The sequence below is a fragment of the Ascaphus truei genome, chromosome 5 (assembly GCF_040206685.1).
Source record: "Ascaphus truei isolate aAscTru1 chromosome 5, aAscTru1.hap1, whole genome shotgun sequence".
In the NCBI taxonomy this organism is placed as follows: domain Eukaryota; kingdom Metazoa; phylum Chordata; class Amphibia; order Anura; family Ascaphidae; genus Ascaphus; species Ascaphus truei.
This window is the reverse complement of record NC_134487.1, coordinates 198,231,180-198,254,171: the sequence shown is the minus strand read 5'-3', so window position 1 is coordinate 198,254,171 and position 22,992 is coordinate 198,231,180. Positions and strand designations below refer to the sequence as shown.

The 22,992-nt window shown below is 41.1% G+C and overlaps 1 protein-coding gene across 5 annotated transcripts in view; it reads left to right on the top strand.

Moving 5' to 3' along the window:
• FAM13B (family with sequence similarity 13 member B) overlaps nucleotides 1-22,992 on the top strand; it is a 161,815-nt gene that overhangs the window by 99,757 nt on the left and 39,066 nt on the right. For all 5 annotated transcript variants that reach the window (XM_075601594.1, XM_075601595.1, XM_075601591.1 and 2 more), the window contains 7 exons: nucleotides 906-954; nucleotides 4,638-4,773; nucleotides 8,135-8,342; nucleotides 11,610-11,739; nucleotides 14,178-14,259; nucleotides 19,127-19,347; nucleotides 22,164-22,247. In XM_075601594.1, the coding sequence (XP_075457709.1) occupies nucleotides 906-954; nucleotides 4,638-4,773; nucleotides 8,135-8,342; nucleotides 11,610-11,739; nucleotides 14,178-14,259; nucleotides 19,127-19,347; nucleotides 22,164-22,247 (910 nt within the window). The remainder of the gene's footprint in view (nucleotides 1-905; nucleotides 955-4,637; nucleotides 4,774-8,134; nucleotides 8,343-11,609; nucleotides 11,740-14,177; nucleotides 14,260-19,126; nucleotides 19,348-22,163; nucleotides 22,248-22,992) is intronic.

Below are 22,992 nucleotides of genomic sequence, written 5' to 3'. Positions count from 1 at the left end.
TACAGGGACCCCTGTGGGGCCCATGGACACTCACAGGGACCACCCGGGGACCCCAGCCGGCCTCTGGCATCAATCCTGTGCAGAAAGAAATCGCCGGGTGAGCCCCTTTCAGAAACGCGATCATCACGTCGCCGGCTACACGCCAGTTTTGCAAATGTTGCTATCGCAGGTATTCTAGGTTTTCTCAAACCATGGTAGCAACGCTGTTAAAACTGGCAATTTAGATAGCCCGACGATTTTTTTTTCAGGCGCTTAGTGCCCCATACTATTTTAAAAAAATAAGTTTTTCTCTTTTCTGTGCTAAACAAAAGCTTTGGGTGGTTTCTACCATCTTTAATGTCTTTAAGTGTTTGTTAGTGCACAAAATTAGAAGTGAATTGTTTTCTTTGTTTGGTCCATTGTTAATTTAGTTTGTATGAAGCCATCATTGGTTAAACAAATAAACATAAGGCGCTGATATGCTGAAATGCCACACACCTGGATATGTTTGAATTTAATAACCCAGAGGGGGAAATGTTTTTTCCGTTCAGTATTCATTTTTGATGGGATTTAAAAACATAAAACTTACTTCAAGGGTGATTAAAACTTACTAAGAAAGCCAATTATACTGATAAATTATTTACCTTTTTTTTTAGCTACTGCATGGTACTGCCCTATAAATGAAGTTTCAATCTGAGTTAATTATGCTGCATATCTTGTTTCCCCATGTCAGATACAGTGAGGAATACAATACTTATTTTAATAGGTTTATATAAAGATTGATTTTTTTATTTGCTTACCATTCAAAAACCCTTAAGTTTCTTCTGTATGATGTTTCGATATGCATTCATGCAGTTATTCTTGATGCATCAAAGGCTACTCATATTTGTCTTTCAGAATTTTTTTTTTCTACTTTTATTTTTTAGACAAGATGGATTCTTTGACGACTGCGGTAGAGATCTTCCACCAGCTCTGGTAATTTTGGTTTAATTTACGTATTGCTTTCAGTGGGATTTTTTCCTTTTACTGTATATAAAGGGCTGAGGGAATTTGTTCCACAATTTCTCCTCCCTTGCCTTGCTAAGAAAAAGTTTTTGTTTTTTTGCCCCCATAATCTTAAATTGCTGAATACAATATTTGAACAGACTGCAGAGATTTTTTAACATATAACATACAAAATAATCCAAATTATTTTCTTAGGAAAATGTTATTTTTATTGCATCTCAGAAATGGATGACTCTACTCTGTTGAATGTCTCTAAAAGGGCACTGACATTAAAATGAATAGTTTGTCAGGTGCACTGGAAAAAAAAAAGTAGTCTTCAAATATGCACACTGCGTCCTGGCACGGACAACTTTATTTGAAGTGGTTTATTTCATGTAATCAATATTTGGGTCCCATTTTGAACCTGTATGAGGACAAGGTAAAAAATGCAACTAAAACTTGAGCTACATTAATTGAAGTAGTTCAGGTTAGGAGTGCCTGATCATGTTGTACCTCTTTAGATGACACACTGTTACCAAACTAATTCTACGGTAAAACAAGAAGAACACAAGGCACTGCAGATTTTCTTAATGCTATTTAATGAACCAAAAACTTAGCGACGTTTCGACCAGAGCGGTCTTTTTCAAGTGGTGAGTGGCGGAGAAAATCCGCAGTGCCTTGAGTTATTCTGGTTTTACCGTATGATTTGGATTTCCTGCAGGACTTCTTTCAACACAAGCGCACCGGTAAATATGTATGTTTCTTTCTTTTTTATTATATGGTGTGCAGCAGTTATCGCCTTTTTTTTTTTTTACCAAACTAATCCTGCCATGAACAGGTATTTGAAGTCCTTTTTCTATGTATTCCAATAGCTAGTTTTATTGTATCAAAAATACGTTTAAAAAAAAAAATCCCATAACATGGGCACACTGGAACGTATTAAGAAAATATACAATTTATTACAGATCCATACAAATGTTGAAGAGTACTAGAGATCACAATACCACCATAAATAGTACTGATGCATGAATTAATGTATGTACAAAAGACACACACAGAAATATAGTCACCAAAAAGCCAAATTGCTTTCCAATTGCTACAGTGGGAACCCAGTGGTGACAATTGCTTATAACTACAGGCATACCCCGCATTAACGTACGCAATGGGACCGGAGCATGTATGTAAAGTGAAAATGTACTTAAAGTGAAGCACTACCTTTTCCCCACTTATCGATGCATGTACTATACTGCAATCATCATATACGTGCATAACTGATATAAATAACGCATTTGTAACAGGCTCTATAGTCTCCCCGCTTGCTCACAGCTTCGGTACAGGTAGGGAGACAGTATTGCTGTTCAGGACGTGCTGACAGGCGCATGCGTGAGCTGCCGTTTGCCTATTGAGCGAGATGTACTTACTCGCGAGTGTACTTAAAGTGAGTGTCCTTAAACCGGGGTATGCCTGTATATCGGTACATTAGCCTATAAAAAGCACTTATAAAATAATAAAACAGGCAAGAAAAAAAGAGAACAGAATTGAATAAAATGTGTCCCACATGATACAGTTCACCACACAAATGATATAGTGCACAATATTCATAAAGTATTGTGTGGTGAGAGGATCTCCACCTTCCAAATAGAAGTAGTTTAGGTGCAGTCACAAATATTCTTGGCGTGGTAGTGAAGGGTTCAGGTGATGAATCGCATCCATACACCTGACATGCATTTTTCCATGGTATCAAGGGGAGATGTTTTCTTATGTATAGCGGTGGTGACATCATACATGTAAAATCGAAAAGAGAACAGGTTTTGTTTTTCACATTTAACTATTTCTTATTACAGGTAGCCAGTAAAGTTTCATTCTTCATTGAGACCACAAGTTCATACTTTATTGAGAGTAAATATCCATTTGCTTTCTTGATGTACAGTAACAGAGCGTTCTCCAAATTACCCCTTCTAATGGCTATGGGAATGTCAATGCTAAAGACTAAAGACTTTTCAAAATACCTTTGTTTCATTAGAAAATGCCTTGTCATTAGATAAATCACCCAGATCATTTTTAGTATTGCATACATTTTCTGGAAATTGACGATGCCTTTCCCCGGTGGTCTTTCCCGCATACAATACTTTACAAGGCTCATTAAGCAACTGCATAACTCACTTAGACAGACAATAAATGCATTGCTGAATGGGGAATTCTTTTTTTATGTGTACCATTCTAAAAAGTTTGGGTAGTTCTCATAAATTGTCAAGCTTCGCATGACCAGCAATAAAGTGATATATGCTATAATTCTCTTCCAGATATGGCTTGAGTTCATCATCACTTAATTATATATCCCAATGTTTATTCTGTATAGCATGGATTTCATCATGTTGGGGATTAAAAATGACAATGATTGTAATTACATTATGATCCTAACCACTACATTGTTTGTTAAAAATCAAGACCCATTTTAATACCTCTGTTGCTAAAACCTTGTTATTTAAAGACTTCTCTCTGCCAAGGGTTGTTTTTCTTGGTGCTAGATGGAGACCCCTTGGTTTTCGAGGTACTTACCCCCGTGGGACATACCGACAGCAGCCCCCGCTGAGTGAGCAATGTGCCTTTTTAATGGTTCCACTTCACGTGGGCCAATAGAAGCATCAACGTCATCCATTACAGCTTCCTATTGGCCCACGGGATCTTTTAACATGATACTGGCAGCACCTATACTCCATTGCATGAAGTATCTCATTACACATTTGTAGTATAGTGATAACTATGGAGGGGTTTGAGTAGACCTTTTATTGGCCCAAATTCAGAACTGACTCATTTTCCATAATTTTGGAAACTACAAACCGTACTAACCACCCGCCCTGGGGAAACTACACCTTTCACCCACCCCCTCTACCACCAACAAGCTGGGTACTGGTGTTTAACTCATTCATTACCTTAGTGGACATTTAAACTTGCATGCGATTCCGGCACTGGATTCGGAAGCTTGTACCTAGAGAAGCAGGGAGTCCCCGGACCTGAAATGAATGCATTCCAGATCCGGAGACCCCCTGCTTCAATCCTATTTAATGAAAATAAAAAACGTGCGATCCCCTGTAAGAGCTGTGCAAGTAGAGCTTCTCTCTGCTCTCTCTCTGAGAAGCTCTTTCAGACGGGTGGCGGCCTGGTGGGATTATGGGAAATTTCCCCTGCACTGCACTTGGTCACACTTGGGCCGCGGTCCACCCACTCCAATGACGTGCAGAATGAAGCTGAATCGTGGCCCATCTGTACTGTACCTGTATAGTATGTGTATTAAAATTTTCGGGAAAGCATCTCACAGAAAACATTTTTTCCACTGATATGTTGTTAGATTACAAAATAGAGCAGCCTAAAGGGAGTTTGTAGGAATTTTTGTATTACCCATTCAGTATAACAGTTTTCTTAAATAGCTCTGCAGTGTATGCCACACAGACCGTACAATTTACATAGATATATATTTTTTGATATCTGCAAGATGCTAGTGGCTTTACCAATGTCACAAGGAGCTGACACTCGGATTCAAACGGGTTTCCCTGCTTTTAACATGCAGGGGCGTTACCATTTGTATTACCCTTTCTCCTAATACTGTCTATATCAATAATCTAAACATTAGCTTGATAAATGTTTTTAATAGATCTTTATTTTTATAAATACAGGGTTCAAATAAGATGTGCGATTATAATGCTAATTCTGAGTTGGAAATATTGAAACCAGAAAGTGCCCCTTACAGAGGCGAGTCTTTGAACATTCAACATTTAGAACTGAGAAGTATTTCAGATGCTCTCCAGGAAGGTAATGACCAGCAGCATGTTTTATTCACATTGTAATATTCTGTTGATCAATTTATAACCACTGCAAACTGAAAGTTGTCAAGTTTTCAGATTTATGTACTATTCAATATTATAATTATGGGCAGAAGGGATTCTCTTCTTCACTGGTAATATGTTTCAGGCACAACACAGTAGACTACTTTTGCATCTTTTTTTCACCTCTCCAGGAAGTCGAGAGATCCTCAACAAGTCATATATTCACTTTCCCCGTAGTGCAGATAACAGACACACGGAGATGTGAGAACTGGAGGAGCTGCAGGCCCAGTAGAGCTCACAACCATTCTCAGATCTTTCTCTCTATGATTCTTCTGTTCAACCCTGCATATCTTTTCATCCTGCAAAGAGACCCTTCCTTAAGGAAACAAGTAGCCATGGCTTGATTGAATTGAAGGGTGTCATTGAAGTATGTTTGTATGTAGGAAGGATGTGTTTGGCATATGGATTTAGTATGTTACTGTAGTAAGGATAAGAGTTTTCCTGGCATAGTTAAGGCGAGTGAGGCTCCCAAGACGTACGAGAGGTAACTTTCAATGTAGTGTATTACTTCCTGGTATTTTTTTATTTATTTTTTTATAAATAAATTAAGGCTCTAGAAGTGCCATGGGTCACTTTGTGCTATATGTGTTATGGAGGATTAATGCCGCGCTAACATGATAGTAGTCATGAAAGTGTTTGGATGATCAGTTTATCACTGGAAAGATTAAATTGTGATATTGGATCATTTGTTTAGTGAATTAAGGTAGTACTGAGATGGTGAAGGAGGCATTGAGATTAAGATGAATAATTACTGTGGCAGCGTCTATTGGGCTGCGAACCCGCTGCGGCCGGCGGCGCGCGTGGCCGCGGGCCACCAGACCCTTGCCCGAATGGTCCTTGACCCCGCTGCCCCTTCCGGCAGGGCTCACTACCTATTGTGACGCGTCAGCCGTCCGATGCTGCAAGATCCTATGATTTTCAGCGCTGACGCGTCACGTGGTACGCGAGTCAGCCAATGGGGAGGAGGGGAGGGAAGGAGCTAGATGGGAGGCGCCTTGGGCGGGGAGCAGGGAAGGAGCTGCGGGTTAAAGTGTGTGAGTGTGTATGTGTGTGTATGTGTTGTGTGTTGGGGGGTGGACGGCACCATGGCACCACGATCAGATTCCGCTCCGGAACCCGGCTCCCTACAGACCGCATATCGCGGTCTGTGCCTGTCAGCGCGCCGCCTGTCTGCAGTGCGGGCGCGCTGACTGAGGGAGCGGAGCCCTAGCCTAGGGAGGGTTTTTTTTAGATTTAGAGATGCCATCCCTAATGGTTGATATGTAAAAATCTAATTATTGTATCTTCCTTAAACAAAACAAATGTAACCATGCTTAGAACAAATATTTGACTGCTTACTATGGAAATTAAGCTCAACGTTTTTTTTTTGTTTTTTTTGACGTTTCTAAATACTGTAGTGGAAATGTTTGTCAGTCCAGTTTTTCCTCTACCCTTATTCTTCCCTGTCCATATCAGAAAGGGAATACAGTTAAAGTGAGGAAGGGGGAGAAAGGTTGTCTGAACAAATTCTTGTTGTGCACACAGTGACCTAAAACAGAGAGTACAGTGTAGCTTGAAGAAATCAATTCCCTCATAATTCTCAGCTTCCCAATTTTACAAACTAAAAAAAATAGATTTTGAAAAATGGAATACACGAAACAAAATTAACCGCTTAAATACTGTATATCACTGCAATTAGTACATTTTGGTCCTGGCAGGGACTATCCCATTAATTTGTCCTTTGTAGACCTATATGGCCACTCACTAATATAATGAAATCTTTTATTAAACGTCTATGCAAAAAAGATAACAATATACAATGGATAAGATAACAGGGAATATTCGCAGGGGTGGAGAGACCTATAAGTCTATGTCTAGCACCATATATTATTGTCTCTTTGATAGCAGAGAGACAGGGGAGACGGGGTAGGGAAAGGATGTGAGGAGCCGACGTAACCTATAATAGTGTATACTCGGTCATACACAAAATAGCAGAATAACTCTATTGGTGAAATTCACCTTATCAGAGCGTGTCATGATTGTACCAATGTCAGGCTTATTATGTTAAGGCTAAGGCCCCGGTAACGCCGCTGTAACGCGCGCCCGCGAGATTGGCGGCGCGTTCAGCCGATTCCCCGGTCTGCAGCTCACTGCAGGAAGAGAGACCGAGGGGGGAGTGACGGGGCGCGGCCATGACGTCACCCGGCAGGTTCGCCCTCATTGGCTGAACCGCCGGGGGGCGTGCCTAATCGCTCGACGAGAGTCCTGCTCTCAATTCTATTGAGAGCAGGAGCAACTCTCGCCCGAGCGCTGCAGCCCCCGCGCCATTGAGGGGAGGGCTCTCGTGGCGGACGCTGTAGTAGGCAGCGGGGGCAAGGCCTAAGGCCCTGGTATCTCCGCTGCAACGCGCGCCCGCGAGATTGGCGGCGCGTGCAACCGATTACCTGGTCTGCAGCTCACTGGAGGAAGAGAGACATGGGGGGGCGTGGCGGGGGAGTTACGGGGCTCGGCCATGACGTCTCCCGGCAGGTTCGCCCTCATTGGCTGAACCGCCAGGGGGCGTGCCGTATCGCTCGACGCGAGTCCTGCTCTCAATTCTATTGAGAGCAGGAGCAGCTCTCGCCCCAGCGCTGCGGCCCCCCCTCGCAGCGGGCCCGGCGCCATTGAGGGGAGGGCTCTCGTCCGTGCAGCGGACGCTGTAGTAGGCAGTGGGGTCAAGGCCTATGGTGGAATTGTTCAAACTACTGTATAGGGTCCCGTTCTCTGGCCCAGAAAGAAAAGCAGTGATGACAACAGAGTGGTACACCACAATCTTGATTGAACATTGTATACCATCTTAGCTCCAGATAGTTTTTTTTTTAAACAAACAAAAGATGTGCTTACTTTGTAGATGGAAAAATATATCTCTTCAAATCCATTGTGAAACTGTTGCAGAACTTTTTTTACTTTGTCAGCTGAGTGGGGATCGTCAAGCACCATGATAGGGGCCTGCTACATAATCCTATTATTGGGAGTATCTTTCATAGATGATGAATGATTGAGTACAGAGGAGAAGTGTTCTAACCACCTTCAAGGAATAATCTGGTCCGTAAAAAGAGTGCTGCCATCAGAGTTCTGAAGGGGCATTTACCACTGGTGTTTGGTTCAAAAATTGATTTGATTATTATTTAAAATGTACTTTGTGTGGCCCATACATTATAGTATACAATACAATTTTATTTGCACATTTCCTGCAGATGTTCCTTGTTCTTTCTGTCATGTTCAGGATTGCACCATCATTCTGTTTTTGTTTTTCCTGTTTGCCGCAGAACCGTTTCCTGCCTTCAAATCCTGGCAGGGGGACTCAGAATACGGAGAGGCTCAACTCTCACCACAAGCTGGAAGAATTAATCCACATGTGGAAGATGACATTAATCCACTTCTGTCGCATCGTTCCTTAGATTTTGGACAGAGCCAGCGCTTTTTGCGTGAAACTAGGTCATTAGACTCCTCATCTACGACACTTTTTTATGTTAGGTAATCATTTTATTACTTTTCAGTGAGTCACAGCTGATCTATGTTTCTAACCCCTATTCAATGTGCAGCCATTTTGATTTCCCATATCGGAGCTGAAACTCTGGCAGCAAATCAGTAAGTATCTCTGGTACGGGGGAGTCACTGGAGCTAAAAATAACACGATTCAATGCCGAAGGACCTCTCGGTTCAAATTCGTTAACAACGCAATAGTTAAAAAAATAACCGAGTAGGGGGATTAGTGCTTTAAATAGTGATGTTATTGGTGATTATTATGAATACGTGAAGGTGAAACTAAGGCGCAAACAGCATCAAGTGGTTGCTAGTAATAAATGATTAGCTAAATAAGACACTTAAGAAAAAGATCTAATAGTGCAAAAAAAAGTGTACAGTGAAACATATAAAATATAATGTGTGGACACCCAGCTCAAACCCTCTGGTTCAGAGCATTAGGATATTTTCATACATTCCATGGGGAGCATGTGGTGAGAAAAGACAATACAAACAATCTAAGTGCAGGTGTATTGTAAACTTGGAAAGTAATGATTAAAACAAAGCGTGTAACACTTTTCCGTGTAAGCAGGTTAACCACACCACAGTAGCTCTCATCTACTCCCCGCAATCAGATGCCTGCAGTACTCAGTGGATTCTCGGTGGGCACTGCGTCTCTTGAATTCCCGATCGAATTTGGACTGCTTTTTTTCCATAATCGTGTCCTCAATAGCTTCTATATTGGACAATAATGTTTTGTCATTATTTGAGAAATGTTCCATTTTTTCATAGGTTTTAAGCTTGTTCTGTAGAGATTTTATCTCAGTACCCAATGAGACTCTCTCAGTCATCTTATGTTCAATGATCAAACCCATGAGTTTGAATGAGCAATCATTTAATGTAGTTTTCCATTTCTCCTCAAATTCTCTACTACTAAAACCAAAAGTAGGTGCCTTTTTTATTCTCAGTCCTCTTGGGATTCTTTTGGTTTTAGTGTAGTTCTCTAGGGTGGTAATATCCCACCATAGCCTGATATTGTCTGATAATAATTTTTCTAATTTCAGGAAATGTGCTGTTAAATCTGAATTTTGTTCGCACACAAACTCAATGGAATTGTCAAATACATATTCAGCTCGTTTTATCCTCTTTGTATTATCACTGCAAGTCTGCACATAAAGGTTACTTTGAATGTCTTCATTTTCAGATTGTTCTGTATCCTCCATAATTGTCAAGAAAAAAAGCTTAGTAGTAAAGTGTATGAAAGGTAGTTAAAAAAGGGTTATGGTGTGTGATTCACAGCCCTAATGAAAAAATGTGGGAAATATCAAAAACCATGTCTAACCAGCCCTATTTGTAAAGATATATATAATATAATTAATGCCTTGCTAGTCTGAGCTACCAACCAATGTAACAGTCCATGAATGAAAGATTAGGGTAAAAAACCCTCTGGTGATGCTCTCACTGTGCAAGGAAATCCATAAGTAATAAAAAATATGTCCATACAGTATATATAGAAAAAACGGTATATTAAGAGAATAATGCGTTGTAAATTGGAGTCCAGGGGTATGCCGATGGTGTGTGTGTGCCTGAATACCCCCACCTCACCTGTGAGCAGCCGTTGGAAAAGTCTCACCACGCCGATGGAACACACTCCCCCACCAGATGGTATACAATGGGGCAAAAAGCCTCCTCAGCCGTGCGTGCGGTAACCCGGTAGGTAAGGACTGGCCGATGGAAGTGGAGACCTGCAGACAAAGTCTCCCGCTGTCTTACCGGGTGCCTGATGGAATTCTCCGAAGTATCGGGCCGTAGGTGATGGCTGCTGGCAGAAGAGACAGGACAGGACGATCCACTCCTCCGTGTGATGTCCGTCAGCGATGTTGCTTCCCGGTGCAGGTGAGGGGGATGGTTATCGGCTACACACTGGCTGATCTCCGGGGTCCCCACAGCTAGGAGAGGAAATCCTCTGGATGTTCACAGCTGAACCGCAATGAAAATTACCGTGGCGTGCTACAATACTAGGGGGAGAGATCAAACGTAGAGGAAAAGTAGAGCACTGCAGAAAAATAGTCAAAAAAGGGCCAGTAGCAAAATAATTATTTATTGGGCATAATAGCCAAAAAAGGGGACAAACACACTAATATTAAAAAAACTCTGACGCGTTTCCCGCCGTGGAGGCGCTTTATCAAAGAGTACTCAGGCTCTCCTCACGTCGGATTATATGATGGTCAGAGGTATTTACCTATAAGACTGATCTGTGCTATGGAGTTTCTCTTTATCTCTCTCTCTAATGGTAACATCTCCCATGAGTCACTGGATGAGAACTTTGATTACTACACATCTCCTCAGAATTACCTGCCCCTAATTCACTTGCAAGTGCCTTTAACCATCTAGTATCCTGTGAGTAAGCTGTGTATAGAGCCAAGCTACAATCATTACTTCCAAGTTTACAATACACCTGCACTTAGATTGTTTGTATTGTCTTTTCTCCCCACATGCTCCCCCTGGAATATATGAAAATAGTAGTGATTATTAGACAAGTGTTTGTTGTTACTGCATTGTAACGACTATTCAGTAGAATTAGCTTGCCACGTTGAAACTCCTGTCACTACTAAGTGAATGACCAGCATCATATTTGCGCTTTCATGCATTATTTTACATTTGTAATATCATAAACCACCAGTGATTGACTATATTTATAGAGAATAAGAATGTTTTTTGATTGCACCTGAAATGTATTCAATTAACGTTTGAATATTGTGTCCAATAATTCTTCATCATTAAAATTATCTTTTTTTAAATTAAATTTTACATTATTAACAGTAAGCATTTATCAACTTTATCACAGATATTTACAAAGAATTTAATTATAGTTAATGTTATCTACAGGCATACCCTGCATTAACGTACGCAATGGGTCCAGAGCATGAATGTAAAGCGAAAATGTACTTAAAGTGAAGCACTTCCTTTTTTTTTCCCACTTATCTATGCATGTACTGTACTGCAATAGTCATATACGTACATAACTGATGTAACTAACGCATTTGTAACAGGCTCTATAGTCTCCCCGTTTGCGCACAGCTTCGGTACAGGTAGGGATCCGGTATTGCTGTTCAGGACGTGCTGACAGGCGCATGCGCGAGCTGCCGTTTGCCTATTGGGCGATATGTCCTTACTCGCGAGTGTACTTAAAGTGAGTGTCCTTAAACCGGGGTATGCCTGTATTGAGATAGCTAATCTTAAATTGCAAATTACTTTTTCTTTCCTCTTTGGTGTTAGAACAAGAAGAGCTTCTTTCAGTTCCAAAGATGAAAAGACGACAGACACATCACCGTATCAGATGGTTAAGAAGTTACACAAGAAAATTTGGCAGTATGAGGAACAATTTGAAAGTGAGAAAAGGGTTAAAGTAAGTTCACTGTCAAAACTATTAAAGCTTTATTATATTATAAATCTCCCATAAAGCATGGTATAGAACATACATTTCAAAATGTTGTATGTCTATGTAAATCATAGATATAGTGTTCAGAACACCTGTATGTTTCATATTCCACAGAGAATATGGGCTTTAGTTCTCTGCATTTACTGTGTGTTTACTCATTCACGCTGCATTGTTTTTGTAGTTACAATCCTCAATACACAATCAGTTTTCTATAAAACGTGATGAACATGTGGGACAACCAGAGCATTTGTTGTAATAAAAGTAGTTTTTTCGAAGATATTAGTCTTTGGCAGTACAGTATTTGGCAAATGTATTTATTTCCTAACACTAAAGGCTTAAAACTCTGATCCTTCTTGGAAAAGAACAAACAACCCGAATAAGTTAAACCAGACATTGTTAAATTAGAAGAAAATAAGATCACAGCTTTATTTTTAACAACATATGTTAAAGACACCCTGACAGCCATGCTAGTCAGGCCTGGTGGGACTTGAACCTGCATGCTCTGCAGCTCTGACAGCAAGCCAGATCAGCACCTCACTGACATACCCCCTTGCCTGCCTTCTTGCCTGTACCTGCCTGTACCTGCTTGACCACTCTCTTGACTCGTGGCTGCCTAACCACTCTACATTCCTGATACTTTTCACAGTGCACTACCAGATCTGTCTAGCTCCAGCCATTGGGATCTACCTCGCTACTTAGAGCCCACAGCGACAGCCCTAAAATAATTAGGCCCATTACCTTTAACCCACACCAATGGGGGGGAGATCCTCGCCAGCTGGCAATTGGTTGCACTCCCTTCCTGTTGTAATAAAGGGGAGAGATACTCGCCAGCTGGCTATTGGCTGCACTCCCTTCCTGCTGTAATAAAGGGGAGAGATACTCGCCAGCTGGCTATTGGCTGCACTCCCTTCCTGCTGTAATAAAGGGAGAGATACTCGCCAGCTGGCTATTGGCTGCACTCCCTTCCTGCTGTAATAAAGGGGAGAGATACTCGCCAGCTGGCTATTGGCTGCGCTCCCTCCTCCACACAGTATGCTTTGCTCTACGTTCCCCCCCCCCCCAGTTTCAGCATAGGCCCAAGGGTACAGCTGGCGCCCCGCTTTCCCACTCATGAATTGAGCCTAGGAAGCCTGGCAGCACAGCCAGCATCTCCAGCCTGTCAATCGGTTCTTGGGGCTCTACCCCGGCCCGCCCATACAGTTGTCGCCCACATCCTTACCTTTTCTTGGCATCACTGAGCTTGGTTGGTATGGCTGTTCCACTGATGCTGTAACGAGGAGAAACAGTACCAGTTCCTGCTTCATAAAACAACATGTTAGAAATAACTGCAACACTTTGGGGTGGGTGGGAATTAAAAAAAAAATGTTCTGCCTCCCACCAGAGGCCACCTTTTTTATACCCGCTTTGTCTGAGCAACGTAGGGACAGGAGGGACTGCGATCTGGTCGTCCCCCACTCAGTTGTCCCACACTCCCTGTCGAGAGGTAATTCACTGGAAGGGGGGGACGGCCGGACAGATAGTCTGATTCCACTGTTGCAGCCCTTATGGTGCCAACTCTCCCATGCTGGGGCCTCTGCCTCACTCATTTGCCCAACCATAAATGTGAAAATTTGGCTCAGGTGGAAATGTTTTTTTTACATTTTTAGAATATTCCATCATTTACAGGTAAAACTATGAGGTGTATTTTTGTAGTGTATTTATTATTGACTGTAGAACCTACTCCATGTTAAATGAACTGTGTACAAGTCTCAAGCTAGAAGGAAAATGTACAGTATGTTATTAAAGAGCATTCTCAATATGTTTTTATGTGCGCGCGAGTTCACCTCTACAGTATATTTCCATTATGAATTCACAACTTAAAATGGTATGTTAAGAAGAAAGAGAATGAACACTTCACCGATTCTATGCTTTTCTCTCTTGCACTACCACGTACTTCTTGGTCATTAAGTACATTTGTTTTGATTCAAATGCAACAAAAAGTATGCAAGATTTTTTTTTTATTATTAGAATTGTTCAATTGGTTTTGAAAGTAATCGTTTTTGATCACTTTTTTTTTTTTTTTGGTGCTCCGGTGCCTCGGCACACAGGGGGCTAAAAACAATGTTTGTAAAGCATATTTGGAAGCTTCCTTTACTCCTATTGAGAGCTTTTATATGCTGTGTATTATTAACAAGCATTTTCTCAGTGAAGTGCGCTTTATATTTTAGTCTTGTGTATTATATTTTAGTTCAGTTTAAAAAGTTTCCTACAAATTAATTTATATATTGTAGCAGCTGTTTCTGATACCAACGCGCTGCATAAGATGGTGGTAATAATACACATAGCAATGTGGTGCTTTGTTAATTCTACTTTTTCTATTAAAAAAAAAAAAACTTTTATCGATAATGGCATCTATTTTCTTTCAGCCTACCTATAGTGATATTGCAGACAATCCAAAGGTACTGAAGTGGATGACAGATCTTACCAAATTAAAAAAACAAATAAAAGGTATGCATTTTTTTAGATAAAGGATATAGAGAAATATATTTACAGAAAAACATATGAAGGATGGTAGTCTAGGTCAGAGGTACGCAAACTTTTTCCCCTGCGCGCCCCCCCCCTCCCCCTTACCTCAATCCCCCTGCTCGCACCCCTTCTCTTCACCCCCCCCCCCGGCGTTGTGACGTCACAACGTCACGTTGCCATGCAAAGCGACGTTATATAAACCCCGTGGCGTCGTGATGCTGCGTTGCCATGGCGACGTGTTGCCAGAAGCCGCTGGAACCAAGGATAGGGAAGTTACAGTGGCCTTCGCTGCTCCCCCTAGCATTTAATTTAAATGACTTCGGGAAGTGCGTGGGGCCTCTGATTTTCTTATGAAGCCAAGTCCAGTAATAGCCAAACCATTACATTTAATATTCAAGGACTCAATTTCCACAGGCCCAGTACCACAAGATTGACGTAAAGCAGACATGGTGCCTATATTTAAAAAGTGAGTTGGATCACAACCGGGGAATTACAGACCTGTAAGCCTAAAATCAATAGGCTAGTTGAAGGTTTAGTACGGGATAATATTGAGGAATACCTAATGGAAAACAAAATTATTAGTCATAGTCAGTATGGATTTATAAAGGATAGGTCGTGCCAAACTAACCTTATTAGTTTCTTTGAGGTGGTAAGTAGGAATTTAGACCAGGGTAATGCAGTTGATATGGTCTACTTAGATCTTGAAAAGGCTTTCGATACGGTGCCACACCAGAGGTTACTGTACAAAATAAAGCAAGTTGTAAAAATATTTGCACCTGGACTGAAAACTGGTTGAAGGATAGACAACAGAGTGGTAGTAAATGGAACATTTTCACATTGGGATAAAGTTGTGAGTTTACCGTGTTTATTAATGACCTTGAGGTTGTCATAGAGAGCAAAGTCTTCGTCTTTGATGATGACATTAAATTGTGAAGGTAATAAAATTAGAGCAGGGTGTAATTTCTGTCCAGACTGGAATTTAGTGCTGTACCGAGTCCTGCAAATTACCGGGTACCCGGCAAAAAATAGACATTTTACCGTACCGGATACCCGGCCGGGTAGCATAGACTTACCTGCAGCTGGCAGCGGAGGGTGAGGCAGACCGCTGCGGAGGGTGAGGAGGACCACGGCAGCATTGTGGGAGCAGTGGCAGACATCCTGGTGGCGGTGGCAGCAGAGGACGTCCTTGTTGAGCCGGGAGCAGTGGAACACATTACAGCTCATGCCGTTTGGAGCCAGGGAACCATGTGACCGGGGCAGGAGCATTACAATTGGACAGCCAGCTCCTCCCTGGCTGTCCAATAGTAACGCACCTGCACCGATCACATGGTTCCATGGCTCCCACCGGCACCAGCTGTGATGTGTTCCGCTGCTCCCACCGTCTCAACCAGGATGTCTGCCGCAGCTCCCACAATGTCGTCGTGGTCCTCCTCACCCTCTGCAGCCGGCTGCGTGTAAGAGGGAGCAGAATGGAAATTACCTGGTCCAGGTTCCAACACCCTGGTGCTGGGTCCGGGTAATTTCCTGGTATCTGAACAAAGTGCCAGGTAAGCCGGGTACCGGGTAATTACCGGTACTCGGTGCATCACTACTGTAAACTTTAGCAGGTAAATGGCATATGAGGTGCAAATTAGGTGAATCCTTGATGGAGAAGGATTTAGGAGTGCTTGTAGACAGGCTTAGCAATAGTGCCCAATGTCATAAAGTAGCTGCAAAGGCAAACAAGATCTTCCCTTGCATTAAAGTGGGAATGGATGGAAGGGAAGTAAACATAATTATGTCCCTCTATAAATCATTAGAAAGACTACATCTCTAATATGAAGTACAGTTTTGGGCACCACTCCATAGAAAATACATTATTGAACTAGAGAGAGTGCAGAGAAGAGCCACCAAATTAATAAAGGAGATTGAAAATCTGACTTCTGGGGAGAGGCTAGCTAAATTAGATTTGTTTACGTTAGAACAGAGGCATCTAAGAGGGGATATGATAACTATATACAAATATATATTCAGGGACAATACAAGGAGCTTTCAAAATAACTATTCATTCCAAGAGCAGTACAAAGGATTCAGGGTCATCCCTTAAGTTTGGAGGAAAGGAGATTTCACCAGCAACAAAGGAAAGGGTTCTTTACAGTAAAGGCAGTTAAAATGTTGAATTCATTACCCATGGAGACTGTAATGGCAGATACAATAGATATCTTCAAAAAAGGTTGGACATCTTTTTAGAAAGGAAAGGTATACAGGGATAAACCAAATAAGTAAACATGGGAAGGATGTTGATCCAGGGAGTTATTTATTTGGAGTCGTGAAGGAATTTATTTTGACCCTCATGAGATATTATTTAAATATATTTTACTGGGGTTTTTTGTTTGCCTTCCTCTGGATCAATATAATGTAAATACAAATATAGGATAAATATCGGCCGTCTAATTTTAGCATAGGTTGAAGATGGACTTATGTCTTTTTTCAACCTCATCTACTATGTAACTATGTAAATATTAAATAAGGCCAACGATCAAATGGGGTCTTAGGTTTTTACAATTTAACAGAAAATGGACAGACTAAGTGGACCTAGAGGTTCTTATCTCCCATCAAATTCAGTTTCTATGTAAATTTGTAGTATTTAAAGCGGCAATCCATGCTGCTCAATTATAGTGAAACACTTGTCGGGTTTAGGTAACGTCAGGAGTGACGTCAAGAGCGCGACCCCAGACCTAGTCTCAGAGCTGCTGTATTCTACATGTGCTTTAGACACAGCAGCCCGAAAGAGATTTTAGGGATACAGCAGGGCCCCTCTTTTCGGCGATCCGCCGATACGGCGGCACAGAGAAGGGGGCCGCCATCTTGAATCTTAAGTCGCGCATGCCCAGAATGGGCGGTTGCGCCTGGCGCGCATGTGCAGATCGTAGTTTGCGCGTGCAGACCGTAGGTCACCCATGCGCAGAACGGCAAAAATGCCGATTTTGCACATGCAAACAACTAAAATCGCCGGATCCTCTTTCCGGTGATTTTCACTATACGGCGGGCCCCTGGAACGGAACCCGCCGTATACCCGGGGCCCTCCTGTATTTAAATGTGCACCTTTTCATTTGAAAAGTGGAAATCTTAGGCATTTATAGGATAACATGAGCACTATGAGCAATCAATAGAAGAGAAGTACTTAGAAAAATGACCATATATTCCATATGACAGTTCTTAATTTAGGATTTTGGAATCCACAGTGATCACTATTTTGAATTACCTTGTATTGCTACAATCAAACAATTTTCTGGATTTGATTTCACCTGAATTTTATAGATAGCCATTTTGCATTAACAGGTCACATTGGAATGGAATACTCTTTAGGATCACCTGTACACTGATCAATTAAGAAGTAACAACATTCACTTTCACAGTTTTATCATTCTTTGGATTGGGTCAATCTAATCAAATTACTGGTGAGGGGGTCAAGCTTTAGATGCATTGTCACAGGAAACCAGGACTATTACACAAGGCACCTACTCGCCAGACAGAAACACAAGAATTAATCAAATGTATTTATTGTAAAGAGAAATATCCACAACTATACATATAAACAGCCAACACATACCCAACCGGGGGAAACTGGGGATACTCTGCAGAACTAGTTGCAGGGACCTCCTTGCTGAGATTTCCCCTGTCCTTCTTCCCTGCAGTCCTTCTTCACTGCAGTGCCCTCTAGAACAGGACTCAAGGCCTGGCACCAGCACTGGAGTTGACACTGCAGCTGGAATCCCCACTGGTACATCAAGCGTGAGCTGCAGCTAAAAGACCAAGCTAACAGCTACCGCAACTCCTTCAGTTAAATAGGGGTCTCCCTCCCCACCTTTTTATACCTTATGCCCCAACATTGCAAGATTCAAGGCCAGGTCAAGGATGTCAACAGCCCATCCCCTGATGGGTGGGTTGAAATGCAACATAACATTAGTTACATGGCAAATGTTACAGGGAAAAGACACAGACAGCTTTTGCAACATTCCTCCTGAAACCAAAATTAACACCATGTCCCTGAAGTGCTGAAACCAGGCTAAAGTATAGTACATAGATATACATACACATAACATAATAAAAATGTATTATTGACAGGTAGGGGTAACGCAGGGCTTGACCTTTATTAACCGCAATCACATTTACCCCTACCGTCACATGCATCCTCTAGCAAGGGTTTTTAATAATATTATCTTTTGTCTCCCTACAGTATCTCTATAAAAACATAAAAACGATGAATAACTTGGGAACCAGTGGGGTCTGAGGTCAGGGACCAATTTTGGGGCATTGCTGCTTTAATTAGAGATGGGTGAAACATTTGAACTCAAAGGTGAAATCTGCAACATTTGGATATCTTGAATTCGAAAATGGCAATCTTTGCCAGAAATTGGCAAACAATTATATTTTTCTGGCGCTCTACATATTGTCCCTAAGTTTGCAAATATGTTGGTGGCATTCACAAAACGTGACTGTGTTCTCTGCAAGCTTTGGAATATTTAATCATTTTAATAATACTGTGCAATGAACAGAACTTTGTCCGTCCCAGAGTGTGAGAGAGAGAGAGAAAAGGGAGGTGAACTGCCTCCCAAAATTAACCCTGTGGAACCCTGATAATGAGATGGCTCCCTGATGGATTACCTGATGGCTCCCAGAAGTTTTTGGATGTATTTTAATGCTCATAATGTTCTGGTATTACTGTTGCTCCTACATGTTTATGGCTGTGGATCTGTTTGTTGATTTCAATAAAAGACAAGTATTTCATTTGTTGGTTATTTTTGCTTGGTACTATTCAACTAAAGAAATGCCATTATATCTAATACATTTTTGTTATTGAAATTAGATGAAAAGCACAAAAGCTCTGACGGTGAATTTTTACCTCAAACACGTCCGCGCAGCAACACGCTTCCAAAAAGTTTTGGGTCATCTCTTGACCATGAAGGTGAAGAGCATGAATATGATGTTACCTTTGACAAGACACCTACTCAGGAAGCCACTGTAGAGCTTATTCTGAAAAGATTACGAGAAAAAAGAACTGAGAAAGGCCTTCCAGAAGAAATTAAGGTGGTATTTTTTTCTGAATATATTTAATGTTACAATGACCGTAAAATAAATGTATTAGATATATCCAAGAGCCAATACCAACGCAAAAGAAGCATATGCATAACAATTATTCAGCCATTATTCAAAAGTAATCTTTTCAGTACAGTTTATCACAAATAGCTGATTTCAGAAAACCTTATTGTGAACCAAAACAAGATGATGCCTATTAGTGAACAAATATTGTTTTAAGTCTCAGAAATCTGAGCCTCCTTCAAGATGACATGATGCTCACTGACGGATCCTTGCTTCAATCATTACATTGACAAAACAAAAGTGTTTTCACGCATTGTTTCTTCGGTTGTATTATTTAATGAGGCATGTACTTATCGCCAAGCTATCTTTATAGCGGATATTGCCTTCAAGTAAAACATCTTCAAGTGCCATGTCATTGAAATTATTTAAGATTAACTATCCTTGTTTAACAGCAGGACTATAACGTCTACTTCTATTTAATTCTGTTTGTCTTCAAAGCAAATTGCTCACTTGAAAATGATCACCACATAAAAAAAACCTAATATGATTTGTTCAGTGTGGTTAATGACTCTTCATTGAGTGGAACGCCACTCCTCTTTCTTTTAAAAAGTGCCTAACAATGTTGTCATTCGCTTTCTTATGTAACTGCTTCTTAAAGTAGCTTGCATATACCTGTTAAAGCAGTAATATGATTTTCCAATATTTTTCTTATTTGTATATGTAAATCATTTGGCAATGTATATTTCTACATTCTTACCTAAGCTGGCAATCGGTTGGTTCTCCTGTTATAAAACTGTAAAAAATCTTAATTGTGTTCCTAACATATTGGCCGCCTTTCAGTTTTAATAAATCCTTCAGTCAGTGTAACTCAGCAGCTGCAATGTATTTTGTTATTACTATGATAACATTATCTATTGTTACAGTTTACAACTGAAACTGCTGGGAACATTTGCAACAAATGATCACAAACAAAAAAGTTTTGCAAATATCTTGCACTACTGTGGAGGTGGTTTAAAACCTGATGTAGCAATCAAAGGATGCTTTATAGGAGCGGTCCCAGATGGCAAAAAAAAAAAACCCGTTATATAGAATTGAAACAGACAGGTCTCCTGAGCTGAACCCTGTTAATTTCAGCTCCGTGGACCCCCTACTTCCAGAGGTACTTACCTCCAAAGTAGGTGGCGGTAGCTGATCAAGCTCAGCAAGCAGAGATTTCAGGTTTGAAGCTCCCGCGTCACATGGGCTAATAGGAAGCCGCACCAATGATGTCACAGCTTCCTATTGGCCCAAAGGCCAGGAAATATCTGAACAGCGGCTATTACGAGATCCCTGCTTGCAGAGGAGAGCGGCTACCGGCACCTAATTCACAGGTAAGTATCTCTGGGAGCAGGGGGTCCCCGGAGCTGAAATTAACGCGTTCAGCTCCTGAGACCCCCTGCTTCAACCCTATATATTAAAAAACTGCTTCTTTGAAACTCATTAAAAATGGCATGGAGTTTAATAAAACAACCAAAAACAGTCACTATTATCTAAAACTTCACTGATTTATTTAAAAAGAACATAAGATTTCAGATGTTTTGCTGCTTTAAATGCCGCTACTGTAAGTCTTTGTTAAAGTAGTTTCGTGTGGAGTAGCCTCCTATGGCGCTAAGGATGAAGAGTGGAATAGAGCCTTGTGCAGTGATTTCTTCTTACAGGGAATACCTAAGAGAAGGGAACAAGAAATAAACAAAAACACCGCAATAGTGTATTATCTTTGAGACAATAATTGTCGTATGGGACAAGATACAAAGAGCATTTATTGGTTAAAACAATTGTAACCGCAATTGACATAAAACATATGTGTAATTAATAAACAGTAGACTTTTCTCCTGCTGAACAAGAGGACAGTTCTCACTGCTGAATAAGAAGTGAGCTTCCAAGCGCTTGTGCTTAAAGGAAGCTACTTTGCTCCGCCGTATAGTAAAACTGAAATCCTACTCACCGTCCATGAGTAGGACATGTACAGTGGTTCGGGGTCTTTTGCCAGGGATAGCCGCTTGCCATGGGGTGCAGGGCGTCCCTTAGTGCGGGGAGATTTCCTGCGGTCCTCGTGGTCTGCTGCCAACAGAGTAGTTTCTAACCGTCTCCTCCCGCTGACGTCACCGTCTGGTGTACACAGCTACGGGGTCCCTGGATGGCCAAAAACCTTCCTACGCGTTTCGAAACTCCTTAATGCTGGGTTTCTTCGTCAGCAGTGAGAACTGTCCTCTTGCTCAGCAGGAGAAAAGTCTACTGTTTATTAATTACACATATGTTTTATGTCAATTGCGGTTACAATTGTTTTAACCAATAAATACTCTTTGTATCTTTGCCCATACGACAATTGTTGTCTCAAAGATAATACACTATTGCGGTGTTTTTGTTTATTTCTTGTTCCCTTCTCTGAGGTATTCCCTGTAAGAAGAAATCATTGCACAAGACTCTATTCCACTCTTCATCCTTAGCGCCATAGGAGGCTACTCCACACGAATCTTCTTATCTGGTTGGAAGATACCAGATCTACCTCTCAGGCAGCTCAAGGACAATCTTCAACATAAACTGTACCACAGGTTTTGTTCTACTGTATATATCACTGTTTATAACACTGTATTAATTTGTTTACACTAGCGCTTTAATTGCACTTATCATTTTACCACTTTGTTAAAGTAGTACTGTAGTAGTTATTCCAAGCTTCTGTATGACTGCAGTAGATGTGAATTTCAGGGTGTTTATCTCTTTGTAGCATACAATTGTTCTCAATAAAAATCCTTATCTTCTTTCAGAAAATGACTAAAGACAACCTTGCAGAGGAAAAGACATCCCTTCAAAAGAGTCTGCTTTATTACGAAAGTTTACATGGTCGTCCGGTAATAAGGCTATTGTTTTCATTTCATCTTTTCTTTTTTTTTGTCAAATGTAGTTTTATAAATAAAATCGGCAGATTTTGCCCTTAATGTATGGTTATTACTGTACCACGCTGAAAATGTAACTCAGATTGTGTAAAAAGAATTGCTAAATGATATATTTCAATGAGACAAAATGTCCCTGTACATTGGGGGACCGCCGATTAAGGTAAGAATAATAAATAAATAAATAAAACATTGGGGAATGTTTCTTTCAACTGTGAACAGATGGAAAGGTGATATGTGCGTATAAGGGAAGGTGTGTATAGCCAAACTCAGGAATGTACCGTTCCTGAGTTTGGCTATACACACCTTCCCTTATACGAGCAACAAAAGTAGCTTTCTTCAGCATATCTAAGAAGTTCAACATAAATATACAGCAATACCTGTAAGGTATAGGCACGGGTTCTCGGGCAAAGCCAGCTCCCTGGAAGACACCAGCTGCTGGGATCCCTTGGTTGCTGAGATACTTACTTGTGAAGTTACTTGTATTAGTTCCTAATTTTTAAAGGGTATTTAAATGGCCATACAAAATAGGGAGCCACAACCAATGATGATGCAGCTTCCTATTGGCCCGCCATTTTGTTCCCTGGTGGGTTTAAACCTGGTAACTTCACCGTTCCGTTTCTCAGGGATTGAGGGTTCCCGGAGCTGAAAATTGGGGTGTTTCACTCAGGGGCACATGGGATCCCATCCTGTAAAAAAAAAT